Genomic DNA, 14,581 nt, shown 5'->3' on the forward strand with positions numbered 1-14,581 from the left:
CCACCAATATAGACAGACACTTCATCTAATGTGACAGATGTTCTCCCTGTAATCTTTCTCTTCTCCTACTTTATTATTCAGTTCTACTCTCTTATCTCTTCTCTTATGTACATGTCATCCAACTAATGTTATTAGCATTTGAACTTTCAATCAGATACTTGCAGCCTATTGTTTGTCATAAAATCAAACAAATCAGATCATACGTATACGTACACCTCATTTGTATCATGGAGCCTCTATATATTATTTCATAACCTCTGAGGCTCCCAGCTAAAAGGGAGAAGATAGCTCTCACTTTTAACTATTTTCTGTTCCAATATATAGTGAATATGGCTCTAACCAGGGTCAGTAATCACTTTGAACCCTCAAATGAAGAGAACTGTATGTTGGTGGCCATGCAATTGGCAACTGCTGTAGTGTTTCCTATGGCTCTGAAAGTGGCTACGGAGCTAGACGTGTTTGAGATCATATCTAGAGCTGGCCCTGATGCCTACCTCTCGGCTTCAGAGATCGCCTTCCACCTGCGCACTGAAAACCCAGATGCAGCTACCATGCTCGATCGTGTCTTGTCTCTACTGACGAGCTACTCTGTTCTTAAATGCTCTCTCGTCAAACGGGACAATGACCAAGTTGAAAGGCGTTATGGCTTGGCTCCTGTCTGTAAATTCCTCACTCGCAATCCGAATGGAATTTCTCTTGTACCTCTGCTGCTAATAAATCATGACAAGCTGATCCTGGATTCCTGGTATGAGCTTACTCTGTAAATTTCTCACAGCGCTCAGCGCTCTTGTACATTTTTCGTTTCAAACATTCATCACTTGGTTTCATAATGAAGGGTGCGCCCCATTTTATGATAAATGTGATGTGCCGAAATCACTTCCCTTCTATCTTCTCAGTTTGGATATGCAGCTAATTAGAAACAATTAAAGCTGCAGAAATTAATATGGCGTTCAAATTCTAATGAACTTATTTTCATCTCTCTATGAAGTAATGTTCTTTTTTTTTTTTTCATTGTAACGTATGAAAAATTAGATTCTTTCACCTTGACTTGAACTCTTTCCAACCTGGTGACTAACAATCATTTCACATGTTTCATGTAAGAAATGGAGTTGAGCTTTCCCACATTTTTTGTTGAATTTGTGTGTTTTACTTTGTTGATCTGAACTAAAACGAAAGTTATCAATATCACTACTTGTAGGTGCCACCTGAAAGATGCTATTTTGGAAAGTGGAATTCCTTTTAGTAAGGCCCGTGGAATGACCTTCTTTGAGTACTGTGAGACAGATTCCAGGTATAACAAGTTATTTAACAAGGCAATGTCAGTTCATAGCATAATAGTCATGGACCAGATTCTTGACACATACAATGGATTTGAGAGTCTCGAAGAGGTGGTTGATGTGGGGGGTGGGACTGGAACCACCCTAGAAATGATTACATCCAAGTATCCTCAGATCAAAGGTATCAATTTTGATTTGCCTCATGTCATAGCAGAAGCTCCATCCTATGCTGGTAAGAGCTTTCTTTGTCTTGATTTAATTATTATTATATTAGAAAAAATAAATATAACTTCTGTTTATAGATTTCTAATAGAATAATTATAACTATGCGGCAGGTGTGGAACATGTTGGAGGGGATATGTTTGAATGTGTCCCAAGAGGAGAAGCCATTTTTATGAAGGTAAATTAGCTCTTTTGTTTATTTATTAACTAAATTGTAGGGTTATTCATCATATTAGGCAGATTAGCCATATTTAATCACTTATCAAAAGAAATAATAATAATAATCCATGATCTCTAGAAGACCATTACTTCATTGGCCCTTCAATCATAGGTAACAAATTATAGACAGGGTATATATTTAGGAAATTAAAATGCACAGGGTTATGCCAGGGTACTTTCTGTTCTATTCTTTTGTGATTTAATGGCTCCATAATATTGGTTCATTACTAATTCAGAATAGGGGATGAATCAGTCCTTTACATTTTGTTTCAAATATCTGTTTTCTGTTGTTCTATTTAATGAAATACTATTCTAGTTTTCTTGATATTTGTAGTGGATACTTCACAATTGGAGTGATGAACATTGCTTGAAGCTTTTGAACAACTGTTGGAAAGCCCTACCAAAATCGGGAAAAGTGATTGTTGTGGAATCATTTCTTCCAATGGCTCCAGAGAATAGTAACGCCTCTAAGGTTGCCTTCCAATATGATTTAGTCATGCTAGCTCTTTTCTATTCGTGTCGTTAATATTGTTCTTATCATCCAGAAATCCATGCTTTTACGGCTGTGAAACAGAGTGTAATTTTGGGTTTTGTTTGAAAATGAATTTGGTAAAGTTTTTCTTGTATCCTTTCTATATTCGCGTGTAAAGAAGATTGAATCAAAGAGGTTGTTGTCTGGTCTGCAAAGTTGGCTTTGAATCTAAGGGATTGTAGACTTCTGGTCACGATTGGGGTGCTTGGTGAGGCCACTCTACCATTGGCCGCCATTAATTCTTCCGTGGAACCTGAGGCTGCCACTCCTTGGAACATATGGGAATGGCTGGCACTTGGAGTCTAAACACAGAGCGTTGGATAATCATGTTGAAGTCTTGAAAGATGATGAGAAGAATGTATTATGTATTGGGTGTGTTGGGCTGCAGCAATATCTATCCATCAGTTGCTCTTGAAAGAGGATAAGATGAACCCATATTTACCTCAAGTCGATTTTACCCAGCTCAAAAACTAATGAAGCCACTATGATCAACAACATCTACAGATCTCCCAAGCTATTATTGTAATGCTCACAACGAAATACTTATGACCTAAAGTCTCAAACCCAATATACATGCTACGAATTTCAGAATATGCTTCATTTACATGCCACTTTAAGCATGAACTGTAGAGTGCATTGGATGCCAATATATAGTTTGAACTTAACAAAGAACTTAGCTGTAGAGTGCATTGGGCTTGGGTTGATCAGTTCCCCCAAAGACCCAATAAGACCAAAAGGGCCAAAAAATGTTGTGACACTTAAACGGGATAAACGTTTGGTCAATGGGTCATGGCCTCATGGGTCGATCTGTCCCCATCCTCTCCTAGGAACCCTGCCCTTTCATCCCGAGCAATAACATCAAAACCCAACCACATGAACTTCTTCAACTGTCCACAAATGCAAAGCCCTCTAGTGACAATAGTGTACTCAAAGTAAAAGAAGCAACACAAAAAGCACAAGGTCATGGCCTCATTGCTCTTGTTCCTAAAGCATGTCTATGATCACAATGTTCATATTTCCTGCTATCTCCCGAGTCCCCATGATTAGGGGTGTCAATGGACCAGTTTTGGATTGGACCCATTCAAACCAAATTCAATTTGTGTGGATTGGACAGACCAATAAGATATATGAATTAGACCAGTCCAAAGTATTTATTGGATTGGGTTGGACATGGTCCATCCATATTGAATTTATATTAGATTGGGTTGGATTGAGTCAATATCTGATCCATTGGTAAAAGATAACAATATAGGTGTCAATGGACCAAATTTGGATAATTAAAACAAATTTGAACAGGTTACTAGACGGCCCAGTCCAGTCCAAAATGATCCAAATTTGATCCATTGACACCTACTGATTCATTTATAATGGACTCACATTGGACTGGATCAGATTGGACCAAATTCAGTCCAATTGACACTCTTACCCACGATGAAACACCAACACGCCAGTGACGGAAATCAATTGAAAACATCACCTGAAAATGCGCTTCTCTCATGATGACCACGTGGATAAGCTTATGTTCCAATCTCCGGATGAAATAAAAAGCTTGTCTTTTTGGGAAGACCTATCACCTATCCTTGGTCTTTTCTTTGAAAATAGACCAAACAATCAATATTTGAGAGGAAAGGACAAATTAATTATCATTAAGCGGGTGCAAGTGGACCATTTGGAGTCACTGGCATCACAATGGTTTTTTTTTTTTTTTTTTTCGGAAAAGTATGGACAGGCCTAATGCAGATTTCTGATTTTAATGCATAGTCATAAACATTCAAAATGGCAATAACCCACACTCTATGCACCCATGCTCACCCGTGAATAGGCATCAATCTCAAGTTGGCACCAACCCCAACAGTGCTTTGGTCCTACAAATTCTGACCGTGTATTGAACCGTCATTCTTCCTTTTTTTTTCCATGTTTTGAATACAAAGATGAATTGACAGTCTTATAGGTTTGGTGTTTTCTTTTGAAGTTTCCAATATTATTTTACCTAAAACTAATACAAAAATAATAATAAATTAAACCAATAAAATTAATAGTTTTTACAAAATAATAATAATAAATTAGCATTAAGACAAAAAAGAAAAGAAATTTATCTAGAGAATAGGAAATTGACCATTCTCACAAAAGCATAATTTATATTGTGATTGGATAAACTAGACATAACCCAATAAATAATACTTGAATTGAACATAGATGGCTACCAGTTAATTGGAAATGTCATAGAATTCCATCCTCAAATTTTCTTATAAAAAAAACCCATGTAGTGCACGGGTCCCGTTGTTAATACATAAGGTTAAGAGAAACAAAAGCACTAGCCCATTCAAAGAATGAGAAGTTGTTGGTAGTCTTCTCTAAGAAGCTTTGCAATGTCATTTGGAATTGGATGCATCGAGGTATAGGTGAAAAAGTTCCATTGATCAAAGGGATTCCAATTGACCAATTTTCCCACTCTCAAAATCCAAAAAAAGAACGTCCTCCCCTTAGAGTGTGACAAAAATTAAAAGACCTAGCCGGTCCCATTCTTTTAATTTGGAAAAAAGAAAAAGATGATCTTTCAAGAATCTAAGGTATAGCAAACTTCTCATTTCTCAAGGAGGATATCAACGAATGCCTTAATTATTACCACTCCACTTCAATAGCCATAATGCCTTTTGACTGAAATAAAACTGCAAATCATCTCTAAGAGAATTGCAAATTATAACATCTCCATGGGTTGAGGTTTAAATTCTTAAAAAGAGTGTGAATTTATATTCCATAGATATTTTAATTCATATGAATTAGGTAAATCTAAATATTCTGATTTGAGCGTAGATTCAGAAAAATTTGGACATTGTACAGAGGCACCAACAAATTTTTATAGAATATCTATAATTTAAAGGCAAGATGGAATAGTACTTTTTGCAAAAATTAAGTAATCATTTGCAAATTGCAAGATGGTGATGAAGGTGCATCTGTAGAATCTTTACAACCAAAATGGATTTGCAGGAGAGAAACTTCAAGAACAAACTTCTTAGAAAGATTCAACACAAAGAACAATCATATATGTTCTATAACTTTTACTCAGAAAGGAAGTTGTTTTATGTAGATTTTTTTTCCAAATTCTCACCCATACTTTAGCATTCTCGTGAGGATTTTACACTTGGCTATGTAAATGTCAAAATAGCTTTCTCTTTTTCCTAATTGAGTTATAATTTTCATGTTGTCGAAGCCCTCAGGACTATTATGAATTAACGGTTGGCCACATATATACCCATTTGCTGTTGATGCTGCTCTAGGAACTTTGGGAGCTTCTAGCATGGTTTTTGACTTTCATCTAAAAGAATCATTAATAACTAATACAATTACAAACTAAAACTATAATGGATTTCTTAGTAATCGAGGCAAACTAAAGGGCTGGTCTCAGTAAACACATCAGTTAAAATATAGGGGGTGTCTTAGTAAATGACCCTAAAATGGGTTGACAATAGTATTATTTGTTGGGTTTTCTCTCATAAGGAGGTTGAGTTTGTCATTTTCAACCCTATAGGATCCACGACTTCATAGCCTTGTAGGATGAATGCCATGCAGCCTTGTCAGATTTATGACCTTGTAGCCATATGGGATTTGCAACCTCACTATCTCATTAATCTTTTTGAGTAGGTTCCTCTATGGCTCTTCATATGATGGTCTTGTGGTTTGAGTAGCTCCTCAAACCTCGGACCTCGGCCTCACATAGTGTTTGGTCTTGTGGTTTTCTCTCTAACCATGTGGGTAAAATACAAAACCACACCTGAAGTTTCTAACAATCATAAAAACCTCCCCTACAGTTTCACTTTAGTAAAAACCTCCCTTCTATTTTTGAAAAATTCAATAAATATCTCTCTTCTGTCAATGAACAAAATGGAACACGTTAAAGAAATGTCTCACCCTGACAGCTGAGACAAGTCACCCCAACCAATTTGGTGGTACATCAGTTTCAGCCTTGGTAGGATAAATCTCCCCAGGTCTATCCAACGGTTTTGAAGATTCTGAACTAACACGAGTCTCATATGTGTCCTGTTTAAGCGTATTACACAGAAACACACCATAATAACATGAATCAAATATGTACTTTATTCATTTACAATAAATGTCATAATGATGTACATCATGCTGATTGGAGATAAGGGAATACATTGTGTAACACCTAAAAAAGCAAGTTTATGATCACAAAGTTCATATGTGTTACGATCTCTTGATCAGTCCCCATGATGATCAACTTGTCCTGAATCAATAGAAGCAGGGGTTGAAGCGACATTCCATCCTGGTTGTTAGTGAAAAAAATGCAGACAGGAGCCAAGCCATAACGCCTTTCAACTTGGTCATTGTCCCGGTTGACGAGAGAGCATTTCAGAACATAGTAGCTCGTTAGTAGAGACATGACGCGGTCGAGCATGGTTGTTGCATCTGGGTTTTCAATGTGAAGGTGCAAGGCAATCTCTGAAGCCGAGAGGTACGCATCAAGGCCAGCTCTAGATATGATCATGAACACTTCTAGTTCTGTAGTGACTTTCAAGGCCCTAGGAAGCACTGTAGCACTTGCAAATTGCATGGCCACCAACATACAGTTTTCTTCTTCTTTCCCTTGATTTGGGGTTTCCAAGTGATTACTGATGATTAAAGATGTTCAAGTCATGGCTAAGCAGGTCCTATGAGACACGTGGCCGCCCAGCTATCGCCCTGCCATGTCATCCTACTTAGGCAACGTCGGCCTAGCTCGACCGAGCTATACTATTTCTGTGGCCCCCCGTCTTATCCTTCCAGCCACGTCAACTACACATCATGCGGATGAGCACTATTATAGATAAGGAGGAGTAAGGTACTCCATGCTCGAGGAGCTATACTATTATTGTGACTCCGCTAGGGAATGAGACTCTATCTCGAGTACCTCGGCAGCTAACCTCACCCCGACAACCCCGAAAGTCCAATCCGGCTAGTATACGGATCTTCGACTATAAAAAGGCACTCCATGCTCGAGGTAAGGGATCCTACTTTTGAGACCAATACTGTTACGTATCTCAAACCACCATCCTCATAGCTCGGCCCGACCACCCACCACCTCTTATTGACTTGAGTGTCGGAGTACTTACCCAGGGATAACTCCTCGGGCCTCTGACTTCTTTCTTGATCACAGGTCTTGAAGCACGGCCTCAACCTTGTAGCTCAGCCTCGCCCTGTCAGCAAGGACTATCTGGTTGCTCTCCTCAGTTTGTGCACCACCTCGGATTGAGCAGCATCAGATTGGCGTCGTCTGTGGGAAAGTACAAAAAAGCCACCCTGAAAATCTTTTCTTACCGCGCAATCAAGCAAGCCCTCAAGATGCCCCAGAACCAGTCCGAGCATTCAATAGGCCGATCCCCATCTCGGGAGTCTCGCCACCATCGTTCTCCGCATCAAGAAATTCCACAGCCCCCAACCACGATTGATCCTGAACAATTCCAAGTAATGCAAGAAAAAATTGACAAGATCTTCGAAATGATGGAGAACCTAGGACCCGTAGCACTGCCTAGAAAGACGTGCATGAAGGATGGTCCTCATCTCGAGGACCCCAAAGCGCACCAAGCAGACAAGGGCATAGCGCGGTCCAACCAAGAAAAGCAGGATACAACAAGAAGGTCAGCCCCCTTCGTCCGCTCTCGTAGCAGGACACACCAAACCATGTGGATCCCGACCAAAGAGAGAATCGACAGACTGACGCCACTTCACGTGGTCTCCATTGCCGAGTCCAGCTCCGTGAAGGACTGCGTAGTGCGCCCCATGAGGGAAAGGGTGACGCACATTGCGGCTTCGGACCAAAGGGATGACATGATTCGAGAACTCTGCCAGCGCTTAGAGGAGTTAGAGTGCAGCTAGAGAAGCACAACGCCAGCTGAAGATCGGTCGGTGCCACCACTTGTGCCCATGGCCAAGGAGTCACCCTTCACAAAGGAAATTGTGGATGAGGTACCTCCCACAGGATGTCGGGCACCCCCACTTGACAAGTGCGATGGAAACACTGATCCTGCCTACCATATCAAAGAATTTAAGGCTCATTTAATGTTGCACGGATCCTCCGAGGGCTTGATGTGCAAAACTTTAGTGGCCACTCTTGCAGGTCCAGCACTAACTTGGTGTTCCTCCTTGCCCCCACACTCAATAGTGTCGTGGGAGCAACTGGAGACCCAGTTTCACGCTCAGTTCACAACGAGTCTAAAGCATTGGAAGACTTCAGCCAACCTCTTGCAGGTGCGATAAAGGAAAAATGAGTCCCCCATGGACTATCTGGCCAGATTCAATAAAGAAGCGCTACAGGTTAGGAACCTGAACCAGTCCGTGGCTGTCACCTCTATCTAGCATGGCCGCCGCCCATCCCCATTCAACTTTTCCATCTCCAAATACCCTACACAAACCCTGGCTGCGCTGATGAGCCACGCACGGAAGTATATCAATGCAGAGGAAGAACAGACACAACTACGGGCTAAGGAAGAGAGGCCCGACAAGAGGAGGAGATTATAAGAGGCAAGACCGCCGACCCAACCACAAACCACAGACACCCCCGCCAACCTATCGGAACTTCACACCGCTCAATATGCTGCAGTCTGAAGTCTTGAGGCAAATTCGTGACCTTAACTACGTTCGTTGGCCCGAGAAGATGAAAACGCAAACCAACAAGAGGAAACGCGACAAATACTACGAGTTCTAGAAGATTGGACAAAAGAAAAGAAAATGAAACACACATTGGCCTGGTATTTCCTTATCTAGGGTCAACTCTATCGCAGGTTACATACTCTCCCCTACCTGAAATGCCTCTCCCTATCCGAGGCAGACTACATCCTCAGGGAGATCCACGAAGGCATTTGCGGAGACCATCCTGGCGCACGCACGCTGGCACACAAGGCACTCCGGCAAGGTTATTTCTATCGGACGATGAAACAGGATGCAACCCAATTGGTTTGGAGATGCGATAGTTGCCCTGAAGCCAATCACCAGCCCATGGTCATTTGCGCAATGGGGGACGAACATCCTCGGCCCCTTTCCCACTATGATTGCTCAGAAGAAGTTACTCCTGGTGGTAGTGGATTACTTCACCAAATGGGTAGAAGCCGATGCTCTAGCACGCATTACTGTGCATAATGCCTGTAACTTTTTCTGGCAAAGTATTGTTTGCCGATTCAATATTCCACTTATCCTCATTTCAGATAACAATATACAGTTCACCGACCGAAAGTTCGAAGCCCTCTGCTCTGACCTAAAGATCGACCATCGGACCATGACTGTACACTGACCCCAAAACAATGAGCAAACCGAGTTGACCAACCGAACCTTGTTGCTCGGCCTAAAGACTCGGCTAGACCAAGCCAAGGTCTTATAGAGTCACCAAATTGGGAAGGGTCGTATAGAGTCACCAAGGTCCTGGGCCCAGGCACCTACAGGCTCAAAGACCTGGATGGCGGACCAATATTGAGGAGTTGGAACTTGAGAAATCTTAGGATGTACTACTAGTAGACTTGCAAGTAATAAAAGTTTCCTTCCTTTTAAGCTACAGCTCTAACCCCAAGGCGCACACACGCCCACCACACACACCGCACATACACATGCTGAGCTGCACCGCAAAATGAGTTGACTCCAGCTATCCCCAAACGGCTGAGCCCATTACGCCCAGCTGACTAGCGTATCATCGACTAAGCTACCCGACTCAGCTAACAATGGCTGAGCCTAAATGTGGACGAAGAACGCCCCCGCCCACCAAGGCCTGAGGGCGGTCAAGAAACTCCACACATCCTCCAGCTTAACGACCAAGCTAGCTGGGAAAGGGCTAGCTCTAGAAGGGCACCAAAGGCTTCTGAGACTAGAAACTAAGCGTCCCATGGTTGAGAATTCGGGAAACGAAAGATCTTAGCCAACTACACCTCTGTCAGCACAAGAGCGGGGATGCCGAGGCATAACCCGATGTTAGACAGTTTTGTATGCCCTTTGCTTCCTTCAGAATGATGTACTTTATGAGTTTATTGTAAATGAATAAAAGTGTTGTTAGACAGTTTTGTATGCCCTTAGCTTCAATCAGAATGATGTACTTTATGAGTTTATTGTGAATGAATAAAGATACATATTTGATTCATGTTCCCTTGGTATGTTTCTGTGTAATACCCTTAAACTGGACACTTAATGAGACTCGTGTTAGTTTAGAATGTTCACAGCCAGTGGGTCGGTCTGGGGAGACCTATCCTGACAAGGCTGACACTGTAGTGCCACCAAGTCGGTTGGGGTGGCTTGTCTCAGCTACCAGGGTGAGACCCTAGGCACATACAGTGTAGGATTAATTGAATCTTTGAACTGGACCAGATTTCCAGTATTGCCCTGGACCTTGGAGATTGATGGGCAAAACTGGAAAGTTACACCCGACCCCTAGACTCGATTATGATACTACACTAGGTGTCGGATTGGGCTGTCTTTGATGTACCAATCAGTGAGATCCTTAGCGGGGGTCAAAACCTGGGTATGTTGGGACAGTCCGAGAATTCATCTGAGTGGGTGATCATAGTGACAGGATCAGCCCCTTTGTCGGACAAAGGTAATGATCGGGGATGCACTCTCACTGATGGAAACCAAGACTGCCGGCAGCCGATTTCAACCGTTGAGATTTGTTTTGAAAAATATATTTTATATAAGATATAAAAATATATATATTATGGTTTCTAAAATGTTTGCAAAAGGTTTTAATTCCCGGGATCCATAGAAGTGGAGAGTGCAACACTGTTCCTTGCAGCCGAGGGAGAGGTCCTCTCTTGTCGGGCAGTGTATGATCATTATGGGCTGAGAGGTTAAGTGTAAGACCATTGAGGATAATACCTGATGGGCTAATCTTGCATCTGCCCACACTCCCTGGGTGTTACAAGGTGGCTTGGCCCAGGGACCACTTAGTGTAAGTGTTGGGCCCATAGAGCCCATTTGATGGGTTTCAAGGGGTGCACTGTCATTAACAGTGTATTCGGCCAGGCCTTGTAACAAAGGCTGGGCCGAACCCATGTGGTTGATGTGTAGATCAATGCTTGGGTCCCACGCCATACAAGGAAGCCCAACTGGGTAGCAATTTGGAAGCCTTTTGAGTACATAACCTTAAATGGGCCTTAAGCCCATTTCGAACTGGGCTGATTTGATCAGTCATTTAAAGGGGGCGAATTCTAAAGTGGGTCAGCTAAAAGGATTGGGCTTAGACCCTATCCACTCAGAGAGTCCATGATCTAAATAAGATTTAGATCTGGAAACCTCCTAATTAGATTAGGAGACAGCTGATCTTATCTGCAGATAAGATAAGGGTTATCCCTTATCACTAAGGGACTTCTAACCCAAATATGATTTGGATTAGCAGCTCCTAATCTGATTAGGAGCTGATCCCTTTTGAGATTATAAAAGGGGAAGGGGGCGGCAGCCTACTACACAACAACATCCATAGCATTCTTCTCTTTGAAGAAAGAGAGATTGAGAGATTTCCTGCATACTGCGAATTCTCTCCTGCCGCCACCTTCCTGCTTTTGCCATTCCTTCAGTTCGATCTCCAGTTCTTGGGAGCAATCAAGATTGGATCTTGATTTCAATCTTTTGTGAAAAGATTGGTTGGAGCTGTACTCAAATCGTCCAGTTGATCCTTACGAAGGATCAAGTTCTTTTGAAGAACGTTGCTGATTCTGCTCCACCCTGCACTGCGCCATCTTCAGTGGGAGCAGATTTTGGATCCTTCCTTGGGCGTGAACACCTCCATTGGGAGATAGTATTTCTCCGTATCAGGTATAATCCTCTCCCACTCCTTTTGGTTCAGATTTGGTTCAGTTTATGGTTCAAGATTGATCCTTGAAAATATGATTTTCTAAATGGGGAATACGATTCCCAGTTGAAGGGAGAGATAAAATTTTTGAAATTCACCCCTTATTCCGCAATCTTTGGGCGTCCATAGGATGGATCTCTCATCCCTTCAAGTGGATATTTGATTCATGTTCCCTTGGTATGTTTCTGTGTAATACCCATAAACTGGACACTTAATGAGACTCGTGTTAGTTTAGAATGTTCACAGCCAGTGGGTCAGTCTGGGGAGACCTATCTTGACAAGGCTGACACTGTGGTGCCACCAAGTCGGTTGGGGTGGCCTGTCTCAACAGCCAGGGTGAGACCCTAGGCACATATAGTGTAGGATTAATTGAATCTATGAACTGGACCAGATTTCCAGTATTGCCCTGGACCTTGTGATTGATGGGCAAAACTGGAAAGTTACACCCAACCCCTAGACTCGATTATGATACTGCACTAAGTGTCAGATTGGGCTGTCTTTGATATACCAATCAGTGAGATCCTTAGCGGGGGTCAAAACCTGGGTATGTTGGGACAGTCCGAGAATTCATCTAAGTGGAGAGTGCAACATTGTTCCTTGCAGCCGAGGGAGAGTCCTCTCTTGTCGGGCAGTGCGTGATCATTATGGGCTGAGAGGTTAAGTGTAAGACCATTGAGGATCATACCTGATGGGATAATCTTGCATCTGCCCACAGTCCCTGGGTGTTACAAGGTGGCTTGGCCCAGGGACCACTTAGGGTAAGTGTTGGGCCCATAGAGCCCATTCGATGGGTTTCAGGGGGTGCACCGTCTTTGACAGTGTATTCGGCCAGGCCTTGTAACAAAGGCTGGGCCGAACCCATGTGGCTGATGTGTAGATCAATGCTTGGGTCCCACACCATACAAGGAAGCCCAACTGGGCAGCAGTTAGGAAGGTTAAGTGAGCACATAAGCTTAATGGGCCTAAAGCCCATTTCGAATTGGGCTATTCATTTAGTTAATTAAAGGGGCGAATTCTGAGATGGATTAGCAGATAGGATGGGGTCTTGACCCTATCCACTCAGAGAGTCCAGATCTGAATGTGATTCAGAATTAGAAACCTCCTAATGAGATTAGGAGAAAGCTAATCTAATCTGCAGATAAGATAAGGGTTTATCCCTATCACCTAAAGAGAAGTCTTATCCAAATATGATTTGGATAAGCTGCTCTTAATTGGATTAGGAGCTGATCTTTTAGGTTAACAAAAGAAGGAGGGGGCGGCAGCCTTTAGGAGACAGATCATCAGATTTTCTTTAGTGCTGAAATCAAGAAGAGAGAATTCTGCACCCTGCGAATACTCTTTTGCCGCCTCCTTGTTCTTGCCGCCCTGTTAGCCAGTTCGATCTCCAGTTGTGGGAGAAGTCAAGATTGGATCTTGACATCAGTTCTTTGAGAAAGGATTGAAAGGAAGCTGTGCTCACGTACCATTCTACTGATTCTTGCGAAGGACAGAGTTCTTGGGGAAGAGCACTGCTGATTCTGCTCCATCCTACACTGCGCCATATTCAGTGGGAGCAGTCTTTGGATCCTTCCTTGGGCGTGAACACCTTCGTTGGGAGATATTACTTCTCCGTATCAGGTATAATTCTCTTCTATTCCTTTTGGTTCAGATCTGGTTCAGTTTAAGGTTCAAGAATGATCCTTGAAAATTTGATTTTCTAAATAGGGAATGTGATTCCCAGTTGAAGGGAGAGAAAAAGTTTTGAAATTCGCCCCTTATTCCGCAACCTTTGGGCGTCCATGGGATGGATCTCTCATCCCTTCAGTGGTATCAGAGCCATGGTTCAAATCTTGAACCATCTTGTTTCAGATCTGAACCTGCGCAAATGGGCAGAAGGTGTTCTACTCGATTTGTGCAGATATGGGTTTTGGGAAATCTGTTCCCAAAATTAATGGGCGAATAATCTGAAATTAATTTTACATAAATCTGATTATTATTTAGAATTATTCTTTATGATTTTCTTGATTTATGGGCTGTTCGTACAAGAGGAGATCGAATTCTTGGTTTGCACAGGGAACCTGCAATTTTGCAGTTCTTGAATTTTTTTGGTCTGTAAATAATTTTTTTTATTTCTAGACTCAATGTATAGGTATTCGATCTGATGTAATTATTAATAGAAATAGGATTTCTATTTATTTTATTTTGGATTGAAGATGGCGGCGCAGAAAAGGAGATTTCGCAGAGAAGGAGATTTCGCAGATGGGAGAATCGCTATCTGCGATTTGCAGTTTGTGAAACTGCATTCTGTGATCTAACCTTTGTTTTGCATGATGGATTGTGCGAACAGCCCTGATTGACTGATTCTTGTTTTTCTTTTATCAGTATTTAATTTCAGATTATTTTCTTGAATTAAAGATTTAATTGAAGATCAAACCCTAGACCCATTCGAACCAATATTGGTTCAAATAGTTTGAACCGAACCTAGGGTTTAATCAAGGCTGAAAGTCAGCCCTAATTTTCCCACTAATG

At 42.0% G+C, this 14,581-nt stretch overlaps 1 protein-coding gene and 1 pseudogene across 2 annotated transcripts; one reads left to right on the forward strand and one right to left on the reverse strand.

The window, feature by feature from the left end:
- The first annotated feature begins 273 nt into the window (after positions 1-273).
- Positions 274-2,405, forward strand: LOC148791474 (caffeic acid 3-O-methyltransferase 1-like). Of its 2 annotated transcripts, none has more exons than XM_088889065.1 (4): positions 274-745; positions 1,199-1,509; positions 1,613-1,677; positions 2,053-2,405. In XM_088889065.1, exons 1-4 carry the CDS (start codon positions 330-332, stop codon positions 2,242-2,244), a joined length of 984 nt encoding a protein of 327 aa, XP_088745191.1. In that variant the 5' UTR covers positions 274-329; the 3' UTR covers positions 2,245-2,405. The 2 variants fall into 2 exon arrangements, with proteins under 2 accessions (XP_088745191.1, XP_088745192.1); XM_088889066.1 differs by having other exon boundaries at positions 2,035-2,105.
- Positions 2,406-6,418: 4,013 nt separating this feature from the next.
- Positions 6,419-6,823, reverse strand: LOC148791475 (caffeic acid 3-O-methyltransferase 1 pseudogene; annotated as a pseudogene).
- Between the last annotated feature and the right edge of the window lie 7,758 nt (positions 6,824-14,581).

The sequence above is a fragment of the Nelumbo nucifera genome, chromosome 5, assembly GCF_055504915.1.
Source record: "Nelumbo nucifera cultivar China Antique chromosome 5, China Antique-T2T, whole genome shotgun sequence".
NCBI lineage: Eukaryota > Viridiplantae > Streptophyta > Magnoliopsida > Proteales > Nelumbonaceae > Nelumbo > Nelumbo nucifera.